Source organism: Aegilops tauschii, chromosome 5 (genome assembly GCF_002575655.3).
Source record: "Aegilops tauschii subsp. strangulata cultivar AL8/78 chromosome 5, Aet v6.0, whole genome shotgun sequence".
In the NCBI taxonomy this organism is placed as follows: Eukaryota; Viridiplantae; Streptophyta; class Magnoliopsida; order Poales; family Poaceae; genus Aegilops; species Aegilops tauschii.
The window spans coordinates 264,405,382-264,429,034 of NC_053039.3; the positions used below are offsets into that span (position 1 = coordinate 264,405,382).

Consider the following 23,653-nt stretch of genomic DNA (forward strand, 5'->3'; position numbering starts at 1 on the left):
GACAGTCGATCCTCGCCTCCTCTTCCGGTGCTCGTCTTCATGCTCCTTCACAGCAAGCGCCATGACTAATGTCTGCTGCCGAAAGGTCACAAGCATGGGCTCAACATCCGAGTCGTCCGAATCGGACGAATCGGAGAGCAAGAACTTCTCGCACGGGCTCAACTCCATCTACACGCATACCGGCGTGTCAATCAACTACACAGCTCGCAAAAATCACAAAAAAGGACTAATCGGTGGCGGGTGATCCCGGGCGGCGACGAGGAGGCGCGCTCGACGGTGGTCGAACCCCGGCGGCGACGACGACGAGGGGCGGCTCTTCTCGCCGGATCCGGGGGGTCGGTGCAGCGGCTCGGCGCGGGAGGGTGTGGGGCGGCCCCGCGGCGCGATTCCGCCCGCAGATATGGCCGGAATCACCGGCGGCGGGCGGGCGAAAGCAAGGGCGGGCGGCGGCGGAAGGAGGGGGAAAGGCGCGCGGGGCTGAAATGTTCCTCCCGCCAACTGCTTTTCTCTGATGCAGGGCACCGCAGCCGCGAGGGGGAAACCCGCGTTTTCCCGGGTTGGGTTCGGGATTTTTCCACGCCCCTCAAAATTTTTTGCGGGCCGGGGTAGGATGCGGGGTCTGGTCGGGCAGGTTTTTCAGCCCCTACCCGCATTTTGGCGGTTATTTTGCGGGTCGGGGGCGAATGCGGGGTCTGCTAGAGTTGCTCTAACGGTACCGACTATTCCCATTGACAATGGTGAGCATCAACCGCTTGATGGAGTCGTCAACTCGCCAAGATCACCACAAGTCACCGGCGTTGTTGCCGTCACCGCCATGATGAGAGAGGAGAGGAAAACCGAAGTGTCGGAGGTGATCAATTGAAGACTAAATCAATGTGAGGTCCTTATCGCAAAAGCCTATGTAAACGCACTACTTTGTCCACGTCAGCACCAACGTATCAGATTTTTATTCCGCTCGGATGCATTTGCAATTTCATGGCCTCCTTTATGGTTTTGCAGGTTCATGTACTAAAGTGTAGTTTTTTTGAACTGCTAAATGGTGTATTTTTTTTTTTTGAACTGCTTTTTTTAGGTCTTTTTTTTTGAACTGCTAAATGGTGCATTTCGCCAAGGCCAGACGGACCGCCCCCTCCAAATTTCAGAGTTCCCGCTGGGCTGCCGATTCGAACGAAACAGGAAACTTCCAGACAAATTCAATTCCCCATCGCCATCTCACATCCCCGTTCCCGACGCCGCCGCCTCCGACGACGACTCCGGCGACGGCCGCATTTCCGGGGAGATATACGCATGGACTCTCCGACGCACATCCCCGCCGCCGCCGGATCCGGTGAGCCCCCTACCTCTCTCTCGCTCCCTCTGCGCGCGCGCGCGATTTGATCCAGTTATCCAATGGGAATCTTGGTGGGTGGGGGACCTAGGACCTAGGTTATGCGTCCGCGTGCTTCTCCACCGTTTTTAGCGCAACCAAATTTCCCTCTAGATTTTACTTGGTCCAAGCTGCTGTTATTGTGCGTTCATCTGTACGGCTTCACGCCATTCAGCGATGAATTCATTAGTAGTAATTCTAGATTTCTGATTTGGCACAGATTCTCCTCCGCTCCCTGAAACTTGTGACAAAGAGAATGTCTATCAAGACCGCGGCATTGTCTCCGATTGCCCGATGCTGCACAGGGAGGGGACTGTCTCTACGAAGAGGAAAAAGAAGCCTGGGGGGTTCAACCTCAGGAAGAGCATAGCATGGAACCCTGCTTTCTTCACCGAAGAAGGTGTGGTAGTTCTTTTGCAGATCTTCATGCCAGACTGGGCTGGAGCTAACGGGTTTCGTAAATTTCGCAGGTGTTTTAGATAACATGGAGCTCTCTGTGCTCAGTGGCTCACAAATGAAGGCAAACAGGAGCCCTGGCTCAGGGGTTGGTGGTATCGCATCCCCATTGTGTAGGTTTGGGAGATCTGGCAGTTCATCCGTACTGAAGGAAGTTGCAGAGAATTCTCATGGAAGATTGCTTGTGAAGTATCGAAGCGCCGAGAACAAGGGAAGGAAATTGTTTTCTCCTGCAAAAACTTCTGAGTGTCATGAACAGAGAGTACTTCCGGTCAGTTCACCACTAAGCACGCAGTTCACTTCTGATAGTGTTGGACACTAATAATCATGCAATAACATTGCTCTTTCTGACAAATTGCAGGGAAATCAGGATAAGAAATCAGCACGAAGCATTCAAAATTCAATACCACGGTCACCAGCAGGATATGCATATCCTTTGTCAAGTTTTAAGATAATTGGACAAGCCTCAGTTTTCTGTTACCAGCAGTAGGTTTAACTTATCACCAATACTGCAGCACATAGTTTAAGCCTTGATAACTATACATATTGTTAGTCTTAACTTAGTTATACACAGAAGAAGGTGCCCAACTCGAATGCTACAGCTCAAATGACACGAACACCAAAAAAGTCATCTCAACCTTCTGTTCCTATGGTCCCTAGAAGTACCTCATCCACGGCAAATATTTCCAAATCAAACAGAAAGCTACCTCCAGGTATTGCTGTGTATATGGTGTTAGATGTGTATAGTCCCTTTTCGGTATATCCCCATTATATAAGGGGCTCTCTGCACTTTGCCACACATGTATATGTAATGGCCTTTGGCCCTCAGTGAATACAAGTTGCTGTTTGTCCAACATGGTATCAGATGTTAGGTTCCCCTCTCTCCCGCACGCTGCAACTCCGTGCTAGCTCCTCCCCCGATCCACCCACTGCCAGATCCGGCTCTTCTCGCCGCGGATCCGGCCGCCCCAGCTGTCCTCGCCGCGGATCCGGCCGCCCCGGTCCTCCTCGCTGCGACTCCGGCCGCCCCGGTCCGCTCCGCTGCCTGGCCCCGTCGTCTACTCCGCCTGGCCGCCGCCATGTCCCGCGCGTGTGCTGCTGCTGGGCTGCTGCTCCGCCCAGCCCCGCGCGTGGGCTGCTGCTTCGCTCAGCTGCTGCTCCGCCTGGCCTGCTGCTGAGCTGCTGCTCCGCTCGGCCCCCGAGCGTGCGCTGCTGGTGAGGCTGCTGCTTCGCTCGGCTGCCCCCTCCTGCGCCGCCCGCTCTCATTCGGCCGACAGAGCGGGCCCCTGCTAGCTAGCCACTGGCCCTCGCCTCGGGTGTATGCGCGAGTGCGTGAGCCAGATCGGGTCTTCTGCCTTCGTTGACTTCAAAAAAAAGAGGGATATCTCAGTATGTCATCTTCGGGCTATGTCGCGGTTCCTCGGTGCTCGGTGATCTTTGATGGCACCAACTATTCTGAGTTTGTGGGTTTCATGCGCATCCATATGCGTGGACTCCTTCTGTGGGGTGTTCTCTCTGGCGAGGTCTCCTGTCCACCATGCCCGGTTGCGCCAGTGGCCCCAATCCCACCAGTGCCGCCGGTCCTTGCTGCTGATGCTTCTCAGGCTGACCGGGATGCTGCCAAGGCTCTGGATGATGCTGCGGTTGATGCTTATGATCAGCAGGTATCCGCTTATTCCGATGCTCTCTCTGTGTACCGGGATGATCTGTCTGCTTACACTCAGTGGTGCAATGATGATGCTCGAGCTGTTGCTGTTCTCACTGTGAGTGTCCTCCCTCAGTTTGCCTCAGAGTTCATGGGACTTGGCACCGTTGCAGCGATGTGGTCTTACCTCTGTCAGCGCTATCAGCCCTCTGGTGATGCTCTCTACCTATCTGTGGTGCGCCAGGAGCATGCACTCCAGCAAGGTGATTCTTCTGTTGATGAGTTCTATTCACAGTGCTCTGCCATTTGGCGCCAGCTTGACTCTCTTCGGACAGTTGTTTGTGGAACCTGTCGTTGCTGTCAGACTACTCGTTCAGATCTCGAGTTTCAGAGGGTCCATGAGTTCTTATCTCGTCTCCGGTCTGAGTTTGAGCCTCGACGTGCTCACCTGCTTGCTCGTGGTCGTGTTCCTATCTCCGAGATACTTGCTGAGCTTCGTGCTGAGGAGACCCGCCTTCGCTCTGCTGGGTTGCTTCTGGTTCCGTCAGTATTGGCCGCCCGGGCTCCTGTGTCGTCTGCTCGCCTCACTGCTCCGCCGCTCCTGCCTACTCCTCCAGGGGGGTGAGCCGTCCTCCTTATGCTGAGAAGGGCACGTCGCGCCGTGACACCGTCTGTGGTTATTGCTCCCGGTCAGGTCACCCAGAGTCTGATTGTCGCCAGAAAAAGCGAGACCAGAGGCGCTCCTCCTCCTCCAGTGGGACTCCTGTGTCTTCCTCGACCCCGTCACTCACTGACCAGGATATTGTTCGCCTCAAGCGTCTCCTTGCTTCCTCAGGCTCCTCGTCGGCTGCTTCCGCTGCTGCTGTGACTGCATCCCCTTCCTCACCACCACCGGCATCTACACAGTCAGGTACATCTTCATGGGTTCTGGATTCTGGAGCCTCCTTTCATATGTCTTCTGATTCTTCCGCGTTGTCTTCTCTACGACCTCTTGATTCGCCTGTTAATGTTCTTACTGCCGACGGCACATCTCTTCCTGTTGCTAGTCGTGGTATTCTTTCCACTCCATCTTTTTCTGTTTTGAGTGTTTCACATGTTCCTCGCCTTACCATGAATCTTTTTTCCGCTGCCCAACTCGCTGATTCTGGTTGTCGTGTCATTCTTGATACCGACTCTTGTTCCATTCAGGATCGTCGCACCAAGGCTTTGGTTGGTGCTGGCCCCCGGCGCCGTGAGTCAGAGGGCCTTTGAGAGGTTGACTGGCTTTGTGTTCCTTCCGCTGCCACCACTTCTGCCAGCTCTCATGCTCTTGCTGCCTCTTCGTCTGCGTCCTTCCAGCAGTGGCATCATCGCCTTGGTCACATCTGTGGCTCTCGCTTGTCTTCTTTAGTTCGTCAGGGCCTCTTAGGGTCTGTATCTGGAGATGTCTCCTTACATTGTAATGGTTGCAGACTTGGCAAACAGACTCAGTTACCTTATCCTACTAGTGAGTCTGTATCTCAGCGTCCTTTTGACTTAGTTCATTCTGATGTCTGGGGTCCTGCTCCCTTTGATTCGAAAGGTGGTCATCGCTACTATGTTTTGTTTATTGATGATTTCTCTCGCTACACTTGGCTCTACTTCATGAAATCTCGTAGCGATGTTCTCCCTATATACAAACGTTTTGCTGCCATGGTTCACACCCAGTTTGCCACGCCCATTCGTACTTTTCGTGCTGACTCTGCTGGAGAGTATATCTCTCAGCTGTTGCGTGGTTTTCTCGCGGAACAGGGTACTCTTGCCCAGTTCTCGTGTTCTGGTGCTCATGCTCAGAATGGCGTTGCCGAACGAAAGCATCGTCATTTGCTTGAGACGGCTCGTGCGCTGATGATTGCTGCTTCCCTTCCACCCCATTTTTGGGCTGAGGCTGTTTCAGCATCCACCTACCTCATCAACATTCAGCCATCGACTGCTCTGCAGGGTGGTATTCCTATGGAGTGTCTCACTGGTCGCTCTCCTGACTACTCAGCTCTTCGTATGTTTGGATGCGTGTGCTATGTTCTTCTTGCCCCCCGAGAACGCACCAAACTGACTGCTCAGTCGGTTGAGTGTGTTTTCCTTGGCTACAGTGATGAGCACAAGGGCTATCGATGTTGGGATCCTGTGGGTCGTCGCTTGCGCATCTCGCGTGATGTGACTTTTGACGAGTCTCGTTCCTACTACCCACGTTCTTCTTCCTCGAGTTTCTCTGTGGACGACCTTTCTTTCCTTCTCCTTCCCGATACACCCTGCTATGTGCCTCATGTGTCACCTCTTCCTCCGGCACCTCTCATTTCTTCTCATTCACCACCGACCCCGTCTTCTCCATCCTCCTCCTCCACCTCTCCACTATCATCTCCAGTCCGTCGCCCTCTCTCACCGTTTCCTCTCCACTATACTCATCGATCTCGTACTGAGGATGTCTCCTCTGACGATCCTCCCACCTCTGGTGCACCTCCTCCCACGCCTCTCCCGGTTCACAACCTCCGTGCTCGGCCTCGCCCCCCGCCTGATCGCTACTCCCCTGATCGGTACGGTCTCTCTGTTATTGCTGAGCCCACTTCCTATCGGACTGCCATGACTCAGCCTGAATGGCAGCTTGCGATGGCCGAAGAGCTTGCTGCTCTTGAGCGCTCTAGCACATGGGATCTGGTTCCCCTTCATTCCGGTGTCCGTCCCATCACCTGCAAGTGGGTCTACAAGATTAAGACTCGCTCCGATGGTTCTCTTGAGCGCTACAAAGCTTGTCTTATGGCCCGTGGTTTTCAGCAGGAGCAGGGGCGCGATTATGATGAGACATTCGCTCCTGTGGCCCACATGACCACTGTCCGCACTCTTCTTGCTGTGGCTTCTGTTCGTCAGTGGTCTATCTCTCAACTTGATGTTCAGAACGCTTTTCTCAGTGGCGAGTTGCGTGGGGAGGTTTATATGCAGCCACCACTGGGGTACTATGCTCCTGATGGTATGGTCTGTAGACTTCGCCGCTCCCTCTATGGTCTCAAACAGGCCCCTCGCGCCTGGTTTGAGCGCTTCGCCTCTGTGGTGACTGCCGCTGGTTTCTTGCCCAGTGATCATGATCCCGCGTTGTTTGTTCACACGTCTCCTCGTGGTCGGACTCTTCTCCTTCTCTATGTTGATGACATGATCATCACTGGTGACGACTCTGATTACATTGCCTTCGTTAAGGCTCGCCTTCCCGACCAGTTTCTCATGACTGATCTTGGTCCACTTCGCTATTTTCTTGGGATTGAGATCTCCTCGACCTCTGATGGCTTCTACATCTCCCAAGAAAAATATATTCAGGATCTTCTTGCTCACGCTGCTCTTGGTGATGAGCGCACAGTTGTGACTCCTATGGAGCTCAACGTTCAGCTTCGTGCCTCTGATGGTGACCCTCTTCCTAATCCCACTCGCTATCGTCACCTTGTTGGCAGTCTTGTCTATCTTGCTGTTACGCGTCCTGACATCTCGTATCCTGTCCACATCCTGAGTCAGTTTGTTTCAGCCCCCACCTCTGTCCACTATAGTCATCTCCTCCGTGTTCTACGATACCTTCGTGGCATGATCTCTCAGCGCCTTTTCTTTCCCCGCTCCAGCTCTCTTGAGCTCCAGGCCTACTCTGATGCTACCTGGGCTAGTGATCCCTCTGATCGCCGCTCGCTGTCTGCTTATTGTGTCTTTCTTGGTGGCTCTCTTATTTCCTGGAAGACAAAGAAACAGACTGCAGTTTCTCGCTCGAGTACAGAGGCTGAGTTGCGAGCCATGGCTATGTTGACGGCTGAGGTGATCTGGTTACGGTGGTTACTTGAGGACTTTGGTGTGTCTACTACTACTTCGACTCCCTTACTGTCAGACAGTACTGGTGCTATCAGTATTGCACGTGACCCGGTGAAGCATGAGCTCACCAAGCACATCGGTGTGGATGCCCACTTTGTACGTGCTGCTGTGCAAGATCAGACTCTCGCTCTTCACTATGTGCCCTCTGAGTTATAGTTGGCGGACTTCTTCACGAAGGCACAGACTCGAGCGCAGCATGGCTTCTTCCTCTCCAAACTCAGTGTTGTTGATCCACCATGAGTTTGAGGGGGGTGTTAGATGTGTATAGTCCCTTTTCGGTATATCCCCATTGTATAAGGGGCTCTCTGCACTTTGCCACACATGTATATGTAATGGCCTTTGGCCCTCAGTGTATACAAGTTGCTGTTTATCCAACATATGGTTTTTGAATGAAGCTGAGTTTTTGTGAACTCAGGGATTATTTTCACTTAACCTCCCAGTCTCTATTCAACTTGCTTTATTGCATTCTTGTATGTTATTACGAATTGGCTAACTCATCATACTGCTAATTTTCAGTTAAGGTCGAGCACTCAAGTAGAGTGGAGGCACTCCAGCTTAAGTCGAAGATTAAGCCTACACCTTTGACTAAATCCTCTGGATCTACCACAGAGAAGGATATGGTGAGTGCTTGCACTAATTTCCTTCTTAATGTGGTCAAGTTTCTATGCACGACTGATATTTCAAGCAATGTCAGTTTTATCCCTGAGTTTTCGTCACTCCATTAGATAAAACAAAGTCTAAAATGTATGCTACTGCAAGTATTTGAAAAGAGTGGATGCTTACAGTCTAAATTTTCGAATTGTAAGCAGTTCATTGTACATATATATTGTACTTCCTGATTTTAGAACCCATGGCTTTAGATTTATACATCTTGATTTATGAAGTTTTTGACCATCTCAGATATTGTGTAACTAAGCATAACATCTTTTAAGTATATGATTAGATTAGTTTACTCATTTGAGGAAAAATCCAGTTGAATATATCATCCGGCATCCAGCATCCTTGCAAGAGAAAAATAGCATCTAGACTAGCATTTCAAATATTAATCTTATCTAAGGAGACAAAACTTAGTACTGACCTGACTTTTTAGAATTTCAAGTGTTACATAAAAAAAGTTTGTATCAACATTTGGAAAATTTATCCGCATTCTTGTTTGCAGTAATGAAGCATACCTATTTCTTTTGCAGGAGCCTCTTGTTACAGCTACCCATGAAGAAGGGAGTAGTTCTAGAAACTGTTCAAGTTTTTCAACACATTCACAAAATAATCCCTCCAGTTTTGTTGGTGTCCCTGCATCAACTTTTGCTAAGCCATCAGCACTTCGCATGCCTTCACCCTCAATTGGTTTTTTCTCTCAGGTAGTCTGTTACACTCTTTCATACCTAGTCACATGTGATGGTTTTACATCTACACCTGTTTCAGAATGTGCGTCTTTTTTCTCCGTGGTCTAGTTCACTGGTGTTGTTTATTGCTCTTTCAAATAGTGCGATTGTTCTACATCTACGTTGAGTAATAAATAGACATGTGATTCTATGCACCGTTCTTGTCTGCATATCACCAAGCTTTGCAAATTAGTTCCCTGCAAATGTATGAAAGATAATAGTGCTGATATGCCAATTTTTGTGGAAGGTATCTCCTTTGAGAGTATACATTTGGATGGTTTGGTCCTTAGTTATTCTATGGAGTTGTACATAATTGCATATGTAGCACATGGGCTGATATGACAGTTGACAGTTGCTTGAAACAAGAGACGATCATGCTACAAATGCTACTTATAATTATTCGATAAAACAAAACTCAACCAATCAGGCACTAGCACCTGGTGGCATTGTTTGTAGAAGAATGACGGAAGCAGGCAATCTGTGAAACAAGTTTTGTCCAATGGAAGTTGATCCCTGGTGGGTGGGTTGGTGGCGCTCACGCACCGCCCACCTACTGGGCAACGTTCAGTTCTCACTTATAATTTCCATAGGCATAACTTAACCATGCAGAGATACTCAGTACTGATTCTAATGGTGCCGTTTGGTCCAACTGTGAGAATGTGAAAGGTAATAGTTGTGCATGCTGTTGGTAAGAGCAGGCAGCTGAATTCTGTTATGGTTCCTTGCCCCCCGTTGGGTCCCACCAACTGAAGGCTGGGTGAGGATCAATGTGGACGGCTTGTTTGTTGCCAGTGGGAGAAGCCAGTGTGGATGCTATTCTTTGTGACCACTTGGGAATGTGAGTGCAGCAGCCGGGTACGCCGTTGAGGTATAACATGCTGCCGAGGAAGCTGAACCTCTGGCGTGCCTGGAGGGAGCTCGCCTTGGCGTGAATCACGCTGTTATGCCCATCACCGTTTAAAGTGATTGCAGCCGGGTTGTCTCAGCTCTGAAGAATGGAGGTCAGGACATGTCAAGGCTGGGTGCTATTTATAGTGATATTTGGCGTGGACCTTTATCGCTTACTGATTGTAGTTTTGTCCTGATCAGAAGAGATCAAAACCTTGTAGCTCATGAGATCGCTTCTGTGTGTCTGTCCGGTACTGGAGCTATGTGGAGTTCCCAGGCGCCGGACCAGATTGCTCCTGTTGTTGCTACAGACTGTATTCACCCTGTTATGGTTTCTGAATAATGATTTCTTTTGCCCTAAAAATAAATAAATAGCAATTAGATGTCTGTAAGATAGTACGGATTTTCTTTCTCTTTGATTAATTTAGCTTCCAAGTTTTCTGGCTCTTGAACTTCTGAAATCTGTTGCCTTGCCTTTGTCACTGAAATTCTTATTTTTTTGAGATGGCTCTTTTGTGTTTTGTTAAAACTTTATTTCTCGAACATTGTCAAAACTTCACTGGTTGACTGTTTTTTTCTTTTCAGGGAAAAGCTCTTGTGTCACATGACGATGCTGCTCAAGGAAATACATCATCACTTGTAAAGCCTCCTAGATATAAGCAGCCTGAGCACCTAAAAAGCAGACTCTATCAGGCTTCTGTGCTGAATGGTGATACTGCTCAAGCAAATGCAAAGCTCTGCTTTACTAGGAATACTTCATCACTTGTAAAGCCTCCTAGATATAAGCAGCCTGAGGATTTAAAAAGCAGACACAGTCTAACACTGCAGCTGCCAACCAATTGCCCTGCGGCTTCAAAGCCTCTTGTGCATCCTGTAACTAATCAGAGCACTCTCGACACTTTGGTCTCTTCATTACTTGTTCTAGAGCATGCTAATGTGTGTTCTGGGAAAGAATCCTTGTCAAAAGGTGCAATAACATGCTCAGCATATTCAAGAAATGCAAATAATCAACCAACACGGAAGGTTGATTGCTCGTCTGCTGGAAGTGGAGATACTACACCGTCATCAAGTTCAGAAAAGAATGGCGCTTCCAGAAATGGCGTGCTAAATGCATATAGCGTTGCATCACACGTAGAAGAAACGGGCATTATCAACAGTACTGGACCTAATAAGGATTCCCACTCTCTTAGAGCTATTTGCTCCTCAACCACTGAGCATGGTGAGGATTCCTGTTCTCACGAAGCCACTGGCTCCTCAATGGACCCTATTGCTGTGATTAGATTGTCATCTTCTTGCATTTCTTCTCAAGTGTGCACCCTTAATGATCTCAATTGTCAAAGCAAGTCAGACAGTAGTGCTTGTTTAGCAATTGACTTGAAAAATTCTCTTGCTGGAGAGAAAATGGTCGCAGTTTCTTTGTCAGAAGACAACAGTTGCACTCCAGGTCCTGACTTCTTGCGAGAGTTTGATTCCCGCAATCAACAGAACACTGAATGTTCCACTCTAAGGAAATCAGTAGAGTCTACAACATCTGCAGATCAGGTGCCACAATTTGGTAATCCACTTGATACAGAACCAGCTTCATCTGACAGCACAACAGATTTGCATGGTTCTTTGTGTAATGAAGCGGAACTTAATTCAGCAGAAGAACCAAATACTGATGGTGGAGCGGAGTTTGACTCAGATAGTCCACCAATTGGCAATGAACTTCTGCTGTTAATAGAGTGTGACCATGACCATGATTATAGGAGTACAGAATCTTCCCCTATACAGGTAGCAGCACATATGCCTTGTGCTGATCTTAGTGATTCGAAAGAAGTCTGCAAGACAGAAACACATGATTCATTGGCAGTGGAAAGACAACCTGCTTTGTTGGACGAACCCAATACTGAAGATGATATGGATCTTGACTCAGATAGTCCACTGGTTGGCAAGGAAGAGCTGATAATAGGGTGTGAGAGTGACCATGATTATAGAAGTACAGAATGTTCCCCTATGGAACCAGCAGTACCTGTGCCCTGTATTAATCTTAGCGATTTAGAAGAAGTCACACTTGACTGTAAGACAGAAGCACATGATTCTTTGGCAGTGGAAAGACGGTCTGCTTTATTGGAAGAACCAAATGCTGAAGACGATATGGATCTTGACACAAATGAGTTGTCAGCTCTAGAGGATGCATCACCTATAGGGTATGCCTGCACCAAGTATATCGAATGCATAAAGTTAACTGGCTTCAATTGCATAGCACATTGATTGTGTCTTGTTCTTATCTTTTGCAGAAAGAACAAGGCGGCGCACAAGTCAGGCGCAAATACCATCCTTAAAGATCATCTAAAACAACTGGTACCATTTTCGGAAGAATGGCTTGCTGCCATGGAGGCTTGTGGGGAGGTCAGTTTACTTGAACACCACAGCATTTCAAACTTAGCATTATACTCCGTATGAATTTAGTTCAGGTGATTATCTGAATTTTGTGTACATGTGATGTTCTATATACAGCTATAATGTGCCAGATCTCTCCCCACCCACTGTGCGACCAACATAATTCTTCAGTTTTGTAGTCCTGTCTCTGTATAGTAGTTATGATGAATCTGATGAAGCATCTGCATTCCATATAACTGGCAGTTACAAGTTTCATTGAATATCTCACTATTTTCAGCACAATGTTTTTAGCTGACGGGTAAATGAAATACTACATTTTAACAGGAAGTTCTGGAACAGAAGAGTGGAGCTGTGCAAAATTCTCCTACGGACAAAACTACCCCAGAACCCAGTCCGTGGTCACCGGTAAGTTTGTATGTAATTGCAAATATGGAACTCATCTTCCCTAAACATGCACAAGTGTCGCTTTAATATTTCCATACTCCTTAGCTTTAGAGAGTGTACATGCAATGAATCTTTACAGAACTTGCAGTGCTTTGTATAGTTCTTATAAGAAATTCCATTCTTTTCTTTTCTTTTCTTTCTGAGGAGAGAAGCAAATGCACTGGTTAGGATCAGTGGATGCACTTTTCGTTGCATTTCTTGTGACTTTGTTCAAGAGATTTTGCATGTGTCTTTGTAGGTTAAACGCAAAGCTCAAGATGTCGGCCCATTTGACTGTACTAAGTACTCCAAAAGCGTTCGAACATCTGACACGCCTTAACCTGCACTTCACCTTCTCTTGAGGTAAACATCAGGGAGCAGACACGCTGTACAAAGTCACGCAGAGCTCAGCTCGGAGTGTAGCCACTCCTGTGATCTACCACTGGATCTTATTTTGTCCAATCCAACAGCCTCGTTGAAGCGCTTTTGTTGTCCAATCCAACAATCTTATTTGGCTTAAATTGTATAATCAACACTGTTGACATCACACGCCACAAGCAATGCTTGTGTGGTAAATAAAGAGATAATATCTTCTGTTTCGTCCGAACCATCAGTTAGTAGCTATAAATTGTTTGGACATTATGTCTGACAAGGTAAGTTTTCTTATGTCTGAAATCTAATAGAGCGAGCAACATCATGAGATGGAAGATTCATTCATACAGGGTAAAATTTCCTTACTGCCATTATGCAATAATGGTTGATGATATATGATAAAACTGATAAAACAACAGCATTATGTACTGGCATCTCTTTGCGAGTTTGTGATTGTCAAAACTTTTCCGGGAGGAGCGAGGGATCTCTACTCTAGCTGGTTGTCGTCGTTGTCCTCGTCGGCGCCGACGAGGGGCCCGATCCGCCACTCGCTGCCATAGTAGGAGTTGGGCAGGCCGAGCCAGAACTTGAATGCCTCCGCCGCGCGCTTGCGCTCCCTCCGGCGGTCCTGCCTGGCCTGCGACGCGTGCTTGCTGGTGAACATCCTCGAATGCATCTCGATGTAGATCTTCTTGTACTTGGTCTTGTTGGGCGCGATGCCGTTCTCCTCCATGCACGCCACGATCTCCAGCGCCTTCTTGAAGAAGGCGCCGCGCACGCACACGTCCGCCAGCGCGTCCAGGAGCTCCTCGTCCGGCTTCAGCGCCGGCTTGCCGTTGCCGGCCTCGCACCGCTCCTTCACCTCGTTCCACAGCAGCAGCGCCTCCCCCGGCTTCCGGGCGACGGCGATCCCCTTGGCCAGGCTGCCGTACGTCGCCACGTCCGGCTGCACGCCGCTCTCTTTCATCCTCTCCACCGTCTGCTTCGCCGTCTCCAGCATCCCCTGCTGGCAGTACCCTTCCACCAGCATGTTCCACGCCGGCCTGTCCACCGTCACCCTCGGGTCCTTCTCCATCTCCTCGAACACCTTGTGCGCCACCTTGGGCTGCCCCGACGCCGCGAACGCCTTCATCAGCGTCGTGTAGCTCACCGTCGACGGCGCGACCCCGCGCGTCCGCATCTCGTTGAACAGGGCCAGCGCGCCGGCGCTGTCGTCCATCAGGACGCACCCGTCGATGAGGGTGTTGTACGTCACCACGTCCGCCTCGATGCCGGCGTCCGTCGTCATCTCCTCCAAGAGCTCCCTCGCCCTGCTCATCTGCAGCTGCTGGCAGTACCCCTTGATGAGCACGTTGTACGTCACCCGGCTCGCCGGGACCCCCGCTCTCGCCATCTCGTCGAGCACGGCGTGCGCGCGCTCCATGTCGCCGGCCGCCGCGAGGGTCGATACCACCGTCGTGTACGTGACGTGGTCTGGCCGGCTCGCCGGCATCGTCTCCCCCTCCCGCCGCATGGCGCGCGCCATGGCCACCACGTCGTCCACGCGCCCGGCGTTCATGTACCCCTTCATCAGCGTGGTGTACACCCTCGAGTTGGGTGGGTACGTCCTCGACAGCAACGGCGCCTCGGTGCCTTCCTCCGGCTTTGGCCCGACGATGTCCTCGAGCACGTCGCTGTGCTCGTCGACGACGATAGCAATGCCCTTCTCGTCGTTTCCTTCCACTGCGACATGCCTGAGCAGGAGGCAGACGTCGCTGCGGCCTTCCCGCATGGCCTGCACGATCCTCTCCGCCGTGGGGATGTCGCCGAAGCCGACGTAGGCGGCGACGAGGGAGTGGAAGGTGGTGGCGCAGGGGGCGAGGCCGGAGGAGAGTATCCGCTCGAGCACGCGCGCGACGAGGTCCCGGCGTCCGGCGCGCGCGCACATCTTGATGGCGACGTTGTAGGTGAGGGCGTCAGGGGCCGCGCCAGGCCAGCTGCGCATCTCGTCGAACAGCTGGCGGAAGCGGCGGCAGTCGCCGGCGTCGGCGCAGGCGCTGAGCGCGGCGTTGAACGCGGCCGTGTCGGGGAGCGCGAAGGACGCCGAGCTGGAGTCCGGAGCGCGGCGGAGGTGGTGGAGAACGGCGTCGAAGAGGCGGAGCGCGTGGGCGGGGCGGAGACGGGAGATGGCGGCGGTGTAGGCGCGGCGGTCGGGGAGGAGGCCACGGCGGAGCATGGAGAGGAGGAGGGAGTAGGCGAGGTGGGCGCTGCCGGAGCGGGCCGCGGCGGAGGCGGCGAGGGAGAGGGAGTTGGCGTCGAGGAGTTTGAGGCCGCCCTGGGCGCGGAGGCGGTGCAGCAGGCCCGCGGCGCGGGAGAAGGTGTGGGAGGACGTGGACCTGTAGGAGAGCTGCGCGAGGAGGCGGGAGGCCGCGGTGGGGGACTCGGGGAGGGAGGGGGAGGCGGCGAAGAGGCGGTAGGCGGCGTCCGTTTCTCCGGCGCGGAGGAGAGCAAGGAGGGCGTCATCGTCTTCGTGGGTAGTAGAGAGTGGTGGGGCGGGAGAAATGGCCGAGTGGAGGGTGTGGTGGTTGCGCCAGGAAGTGGAGGAGGTGGCGGTGGCCGGCGAGAATGGCGGTGGCGCGGGGAAGGGGGCAGCCGGAGGGCGGGGCTGGGGCTGGAGGCGGGGCTTGCCGTGCCCGTGCAGCATGATGGATGCTCCGCTCCGCTCTGCACAGGGGTGGGGAGGAGAAGAGGAGAGGGAGGGGATGACGCTGACGTGTTAAACTGTGAGTGTCTCAGACTCGAATGCAAAATCCTTTCTTCTTTTGTTTCTGCAGGTGGAGCCTCTCCCAAATCGTGGCCGAAGCTGTACCATGCTAGCTAACTTGCCTACTATCATTCACAGCCCAAGGACTCACTAAAAGCATTTAGAGCAACTTCAACGGGCCGATTCAAACGGACGGCGATTTCGTTCGCTTTTTGTTTGTTTGGGTCGGCCGCCCGCCCTACGTCCGTTCTCTTTTAGATTTGGATCGGCAGCGCGTCCAACACGTCAATCCATATGTGCTGGCGTGGCCGGCTGGCCGCCCAATATTTACATTGATTTGCATTCAAACATATTGTTAAATAATATAGTTTTACCGAATAAAAATATTATAGTTTTACAAGCCGGATACAAATAAAAATGTTTCACATAGTTTTGCAAACGAATAAAAGAATATACATCTATTGGTTGCCAACATGAGCCCATATATGCTCACCCAAATCATTTTGCAGCTACACGTGAGTTTCCCAATCACGCGTATCTTCATGAAATTGAATGAACTGTTCAAACGTTGCCGCTACTCCATGCTCAGGCACAACATTCTCACCCTGAAACTGAAACCCTTGATCGTACAGACGTTCCGGGCGCTCGTCTTCTACGATCATATTGTGCATGATCACACAAGCAGTCATCACCTCCCACAGTTTCTGCGTGCTCCAGGTATTAGCAGGATACCGAACGATGCCCCGTCGAGATTGCAAAACACCAAAGGCACGCTCGACATCCTTCCTGGCACTCTCTTGCTCCTGGGCAAATCTTTTCCTCTTCTCTCCGATAGGGTTGGGTATTGTCTTGACAATAGTGGTCCACTGAGAATAGATACCGTCACCCAGGTAGTATCCTTTGTCGTAGTTGTGTCCGTTGACAGTAAAGTTCACCGGTGGGCTGTTGCCTTCGGCAAGCCTAGCAAACACCGGCGAGCGCTGAAGCACGTTGATATCATTGTGTGATCCAGCCATGCCAAAGAAAGAGTGCCAGATCCAGAGATCTTGAGACGCCACAGCCTCTAATATGACAGTGCAAGCCCTGACATGTCCCTTATACTGCCCTTGCCAAGCAGAAAGACAGTTCTTCCACTCCCAGTGCATGCAGTCTATGTTGCCAAGCATCCCTGGGATGCCCCTTCTGGTATTCATCGCCGACAAACGGGCTGTATCTTTAGCTGTCGGCTCTCTCAAGTACTCAGGGCCAAACACAGCAATAACAACCTTGCAGAACTTATACAGGGACTCTAGGCATGTAGACTCACTCATACGGACATACCCGTCAATGAGATCACCGGGCACTCCGTATGCAAGCATTCGGATGGTGGCAGTGCACTTCTGATAAGAGGAGAAACCGATCTTGCCGACGACATCCTCTTTGCACTTGAAATAGTCATCATAGCCGACCACCCTCTCTCTAATACGGTTGAAAAGATGCCTACTCATACGGAAACGGCGGCGGAATTTTTGATGTTTGAACAACGGGGTTGTTGTATCAAAGTAGTCCTTCCAAAGAAGGAAATGCCCGCTCTCTCGGTTGCGATTCAACGCCGGAAGGTGGCCCGGAATGGAGCCACGAAATAACGGCCGCTGGCTGTTGAGGTGGTGATGGACCAACACGGCAGCCAATATCTCCTCCTCGTCGTCGGACGACTGTGATATCTTCCCGTGAGTCCCTGATCTTGATCGTACACGTTTGCGTGCATGATTAGTGTATGATTGAATCGGGAGCATCACAAGTTGGTATCAGAGCCGACTGCCTGTAGGAATCCCCCTTTCTAACTCCTTGGCCGAAGTCGAGTCTAGACATTGCAAAACTTTTACTAACATGGCTGTGTGTCTTACGGGCCCACGTCGCCATTGGGTGGTATTAGGATCTTTTACTCCTTGTCTATACTTTAGGACTCTGATCTCTCTTCTATTCGGGTTAAATGAATTTTGCAAAATCTAACTTTAGGTTCTCGAAAACACTTTCTCCCGGAGAGCCCCTTCGGTCCAGATGATCGCCGGCTGCACCAGAAGATTTCGAAGTTACTCTCCGATACTCTTTTGAGACTTTGTGCCCGTTGCTTTTGCAATTCCTTACCACCGAAATATCCCTATGGATAAATACATACACTTGCCGTTCTTACTTTTATTCCTTGTTGATCTTGTTATAACAAGATACCCTGAAATCCCCTCTATTGTTCCGAGAATATTTTGTGCCTACTGCCTTGCAGTTCCTTGCCACCTGAATACCCCTACGGATAATTTCTCGCCCTTATCGAGTATCCGCTCATCCCCAGTTGTTCATGTGTTTCACAATTGTCTTCGAAATACTATTCGATCCTCCAAAGTTCCTCAGTAGCTTATTGCTCTGCAATACATGTTGCTTGCATTATGGATGCTTTCCATATGTCTGGCAATATTCGTTAGTACCCTTAGACACCGTCATTTTGATCCTATTGATTCAACATGAGTGCGAATGCACGCAATCGTCAGTTGATCCTTTTAAATTATCTTTCCGGCTCAGACGTAATTTTAAACATGAGATGGTTCTCGCAGAATCAAATTGCCATCGATTGTATACCTAAGCCTATTCAACTTATCCATCTTTGATCAGACCGTTTGCTTCTGATCTCTTGATTTGGAAAACATAATTCCTTTGCATTTGATTGAATTAGTCGGTTGTTTCTATAATTTGATCTCCTTGCATTGTATCTTCCTCTGATTGAGTACCGATGCTCACATCAAATCCCTTGAGGACCACCGGATCCTTTATTGGATTTTATCCGACGACGTCCTCCATATTCAATAACTTTGTGAGTCTTTTCTCGGATACATAATGCCCTTGGTAAATTGTATCCTCTACTTTTGTCAACCATGCTCTACTTTTGGGCTTGTGTTATTTACTCCTAAAGTTCATGGTATATGTTCTAAGAAGCCCCGATGGGTTGAACCTATGCCTTTTTCTAATCTGTGTGAACCCGGAAACTACTACGGGTCATACTCTACTGTTGTTATGTCAGATAAAATTTCAACACCACTTCGTTGAAGGCGAGGAGTGAATGAAAGGTTATGCATTGGAGAAGTGGGAGTCGACCTTGAACTTTATGTTCATGCCCATGGACATGATGTAGCTCTTATCATTAAAGCTTCTCTTAAATTAATTATTCCTTTGGTATAAGTTCATCTTATATCTGGGATCTGGCCTTTTGCAATCGTGGTTCCGACCATGTTCTCCTTTAAATACCATTTCTCGTACAAGTTTAAGCACTTGTCTTCTGCAGAGCAATACCCCAGTCCAACCTCTACTTTGGTTTGTCGTCGAGTATTACCCCCCTGGTATCTCGAGATTATCACGGAACTGCATAACTTCTTATGAGTTCTCCATCAAGTATTACATTCTCATTGATTCCAATTTTTCACGGGCTCTGAGTTATTAAACACTCAAGGACATCGATAACTGAATCGAGTCTGCATCACGATTAAACAACTCTTAGTAAGAGTTCGTACTCGATCACGTCATCCCTAGCCTGCTCGGCTATGTCATTATCGTGCCGATTTTAACTATGCTACCTGGTCCTTCCCAGCGCACAAATTTTGACAGTGAGCTAATCTTGCGTCGATCTTCCTCGTCATATCACTTCTCCTTGAACAGCAAACTTGATTTCGAGTTTGTGTCCTACCCGTGGTTCCAATAACCTTTCGCTTTCATCATTCCTTTGACTTGATGTCATCGTCGATCAATTACATCATCTTGAAAACCACTCGACAAATTTGTCGTGATCATTGTCAACAGTTTGACTTCTTCCAAGTTGTGTGTCGAAATTCAGGATGAGAAATACCATCCTTGCCCCTCGATGAATTGTGTTATCATCGACAACATTCTTGCCTCCCCCCAACACAAGCTTGTTCATATTTTGTGTTGTATCTTGATTTCCTTGCTATCTAGCTTATCATATGTTCTACCTTGGAGTATTACCATCTTTTATGTCAAGAATGTCGTGAGGATTACTCCACCTCTTAAGAATTCTTGGTACAGTGATACTTCTCACCATCACCATTCTTTCTTGGTCCCCGTGTTGTTTCTAACTGAAATACCGACAAATGGTCTATGATGTGTTAATTCTAAACTCCTAGCAACCCTATTGCTTTGAAGTTATTGGTTTATAGTTTCATTCTACGTCTATGGATTATTGAATCATCATTCGAACATTGATCGTGCTACCTAGCCCATATTTCGGGTGCACATTTCAACCAATGTTTAACTGTGTATGTTTTCCTCGAGCATACATCATTAAGTCATTCGATCTAGCTAATGTTATCTCCTTGTTCACATAGTTGTGGAAATCCATCTTTTGGAAATCTCAATGGATTGTCGCTGAGTCAATCAGTCACCTCCTCACCTCTCCTTGATTTAATGATGAACCCTTGTCTCAGAACTTGCTTCCATAGTTCATTTCCCGAGAATCTTACAATGTCATCTCGTCAATTGGTGTTGCGCCTTTTCTTCTCAGGCATCCCGAGTTTGAGGTATCCCGACACCAATTAGATCTAAACCTCAATCAGATATGATGGTGGGAACATATTTCCAAGAGTAATAACAATGGTCTTTATATGACCCGGTAAGGTGATATCGTGCCTAGCACACCTGGCCGGAGGACCTATTGTTACCATTTCCTTTTTAGCAAGGCTATCCTTTCTTCCATGAGGAAATTGTAAGACTTATTCTACAAGCGGTTCCCGATGGATCCTTTGTGTTTCTAAAGTCTGATCTTCACCTGATAACCATGTCAAGGCTATCTCGATGCATGTCTATGGTACTCCGATTTTCAACAGGAACATTTGAAGTCCGATGCTAAATGTTTCCTGCTCAATTATCCAAGCACCGCTGTATGGGTAATGTCATGAAAATTCTCTCCCCTACCTAAAGGGTTTTCTACATTATACCCTGCCACGGATAGCATGCTCTGCTTGTCCTTGGGAAGGATGTAAACACCTTGGTGTACAACTCTGTCAGTGAGACCCTATTTCTACTGTTGATGACATTCCGGTAGCCACCGATGGACGAGAACTTTGCCTATTGGTCCGCCTTGTTCAACGAGCAGGAAAATGGTTCTCTTCGTCTCTTGCCCTTGGTATCGACGTTGTTGCCGACATAATCGACAGGCTACCCTCTGACATGCCTTGCTTGCATGATCACGCAAGACGTCTCCGCCCTTCCTACTTTTAACCCACATGGTGGGCCCATAACCCACAGTTCCACAGGATCGAAACCTGACTCTCCTATACAACCCTGTTTCTAATGGTTATTCCCCACGCTTGGCTTCGTATTTAATTCATGGGCCACCTTCCTAGTCATCTATTCTGGTATCAGGCGCAATACTATTTCTCGTTGCTCTGGACCCCTTTCACACTTTGTTCAGGCATCGAACGATTGTCTACCCGCTTAAACTTCTCATGGTACCTTCTTACTGGCTCTCGATATCTTCTTAAGTTTCAATTCGAGAGTTACTTTCCGCCACCTTCCCCGATGTTATTGACCAGATAGTCAACCTTGTCAAGGTCCGTTCTCCCGGAATACCCACCCCTTTATTCTTTCGTAAGTACGATGGAGTTCCTGGAGAAAGGATGCCGAGTTCATCATGATGACTTGAAGCAGCGGAGTGAAGACATCAACGTAATGGATCGTCCTCTTCGGGAAGAGCTGCCAAGAACAAGAAGACTCGCTAGAATTTCGTAACCATAACTTTCCCCTTACTCCACCTCTTAAATCTCGGGACGAGATTTCTTGTAGTGGAGGAGAATTGTGACGCCCGGATAATTAAGCTACAACAACCCTATGCTAATGATGCCACGTCACTTCGATTACTGTTGCTAATCTCGTGTTAGTTCGAAACCAATTTAAATTCAAATTCAAATTAAAAATCAAGCAAACAATAAAAGTTTTCAAGTATTAAAACTAAAATGTTCGTTAAGTAACAAATAATTCAGAGGCAATTATAAAATTGTAACTAACATTAAATGGATCAGTTGAGTGACCCTAACAACCTCAAACAGTGGCAAACAACAACATTTGATAACCTTTTAATTAATCTAAATTTAATATGAATTAGTATTTCACCCAAAATAATTTTTGGTGCACGGATCTAATGCACTGCAACTTATGAGCTAGCTCCCATATTTTATAAAAATCATTTAGGTGCTAAACATTTTGCAAACAGAAAAGTAAAATTAAATAAAAAAAGAAAAGGAAAAGGCAACCACAGGACCCCCCCAGTTGGGCCTCTGCCCAGCAGGCTACAGGGCCGCCAGGCAGGCCCAACCGCGCCTGCTACTACTTCCCCCCGGGTGCTAGAAACCCTAGCCTCGCTCCCCCACTTCCCCCCACGTCGCCACCTTTCCCCCTCCCGATCAAGATTGGATCGGGATCGACCCCGCGCGCCCGACGCCTTGCCCCTGCACCCATCGCCGGCGCCCCGTCGTCCTTGTCGCCCGTCTCCAACCACCGCCGCCTGAGGCCCCGACGACGGCGCCGCTCTCCCCGTCGCCCCGCCTCGCTGGACGCCCCCGCCGCCTCGACGCCGTGCCCCTGCCTCGGGTCGTCGTCCACCCGTCGCCTCGCCGGCGCCGCCCGACCCGCGCCACCTCGTCCGCGTCGCGCTCGCCCCTGACAACCGCGTCGACCCCGATGCCCAATCCCGCGCCACCCGGCGCTGCTCGCCGGCACCGTCGGCCGTCGTCTCCGACCTCATCCCCGACCGGCCTCCTCGAACCACGCCACCGCTCCACCGTCGCCAACGCCGCCTCGGCGCCCCCTCTCCCCATCAGCGCTGGTGAGGCCCCGGGCCTCTCCCCTTCTCTGCCTCACGCATCGCTCACGGTCACCGCACGCTAGACCGCCCACGCGTGCGCCCGCGGTGAGCACGCGTTCACCGCGCCCAGCGCGCCCTCTGTGCCGTGCTCCCGACCGTCCCGTGCGTCGCGCCCCGCAAGCAGAGGTGCCGCCGGCGCCCCGCTCAATGCCACCGCCTCTACGCTCCACCTCCGACCGCCCCACGACCACCACCAGATTCGCCGTTGAACGGGCTTTCCAAAGCCGCCACCCTTGTGAGCTCCCGTGGCCGGAGTCGGCCAGCCGGCGATCGCCGGAGCCGCCGGATTAGCACCGGTGGTTACTGAACCCACTAACACCCCCACTGCCACAGAGATGTGGCCCCCCACCGTTGTTAATCACTTAATTAAAATAACACAATCCCTAAACTGAGTCTCTGACAGACTGGGCCCACTAACTTATTAGACTATTTTAAATAAATAAAACCTGTTAACAAACTGTCTCACTAACTACGGGGCCCACACCCGTGGAACATTTTAATAAAAAAAGAATTTTAAAAATAATAATAAATAAAAATATTAATTAATTAATAAATAAATTAATTAATTAATCCTGATTAGATTAACCTAATCACTTAGATTAGTTAATTAATCTGTTAGGTTAGTTAACAGTCAATGACAGCTGGGACCCACACGTCAGTTTGACCCAGTCAACGCCCTGTTGACTGCTGACGTCATGCTGATGTCATGATGATGTCAGCATGCACTATTCTGGATAATGTTGAATTAATTAATTAAATAAATTCTAAAAAGATTTAAAACTTTAGAAAATCATATAAAATAAACCGTAGCTCGGATGAAAATACTTTGTACATGAAAGTTGCTCAGAACGACGAGACGAATCCGAATACGCAGCCCGTTCATCCGCCACACATCCCTAGCATAGCGAACCTGCAACATTTCACCTCCGGCTCATCTGTCCGAAAACGTGAAACACGGGGATACTTTCCCGGATGTTTCCCCCTTTCGCCGGTATCACCTACTACCGCGTTAGGGCACACCTAACACCGCTCATTGTCATGTCATGCATCGTCATGCTTATGTTTGCAATGCATTTACTGTTTCTTCCCCCTCTTCTCTCCGGTAGACTACGAGACCGACGCTGCTGCTGCCCAGTTCGACTACGGAGTTGACGACCCCTCCTTCTTGCCAGAGCAACCAGGCAAGCCCCCCCTTGATCACCAGATATCACCTATTCTTCTCTATACTGCTTGCATTAGAGTA

The 23,653-nt window shown here is 49.6% G+C and overlaps 2 protein-coding genes across 2 annotated transcripts; one reads left to right on the forward strand and one right to left on the reverse strand.

The window, feature by feature from the left end:
* The first annotated feature begins 1,124 nt into the window (after positions 1–1,124).
* On the forward strand, positions 1,125–12,996 carry LOC109766307 (uncharacterized). The gene is made up of 11 exons (XM_073500214.1): positions 1,125–1,327; positions 1,587–1,766; positions 1,837–2,093; positions 2,184–2,250; positions 2,392–2,535; positions 7,839–7,942; positions 8,510–8,680; positions 10,178–11,781; positions 11,872–11,983; positions 12,299–12,379; positions 12,657–12,996. Exons 1-11 carry the CDS (start codon positions 1,288–1,290, stop codon positions 12,735–12,737), a joined length of 2,841 nt encoding a protein of 946 aa, XP_073356315.1. The 5' UTR covers positions 1,125–1,287; the 3' UTR covers positions 12,738–12,996.
* A 118-nt stretch (positions 12,997–13,114) lies between these two features.
* On the reverse strand, positions 13,115–15,543 carry LOC109766316 (pentatricopeptide repeat-containing protein At3g09650, chloroplastic). Its single transcript, XM_020325085.4, has one exon. The coding sequence runs from the start codon at positions 15,450–15,452 to the stop codon at positions 13,257–13,259; it is 2,196 nt and encodes a 731-aa protein (XP_020180674.1). The 5' UTR covers positions 15,453–15,543; the 3' UTR covers positions 13,115–13,256.
* Between the last annotated feature and the right edge of the window lie 8,110 nt (positions 15,544–23,653).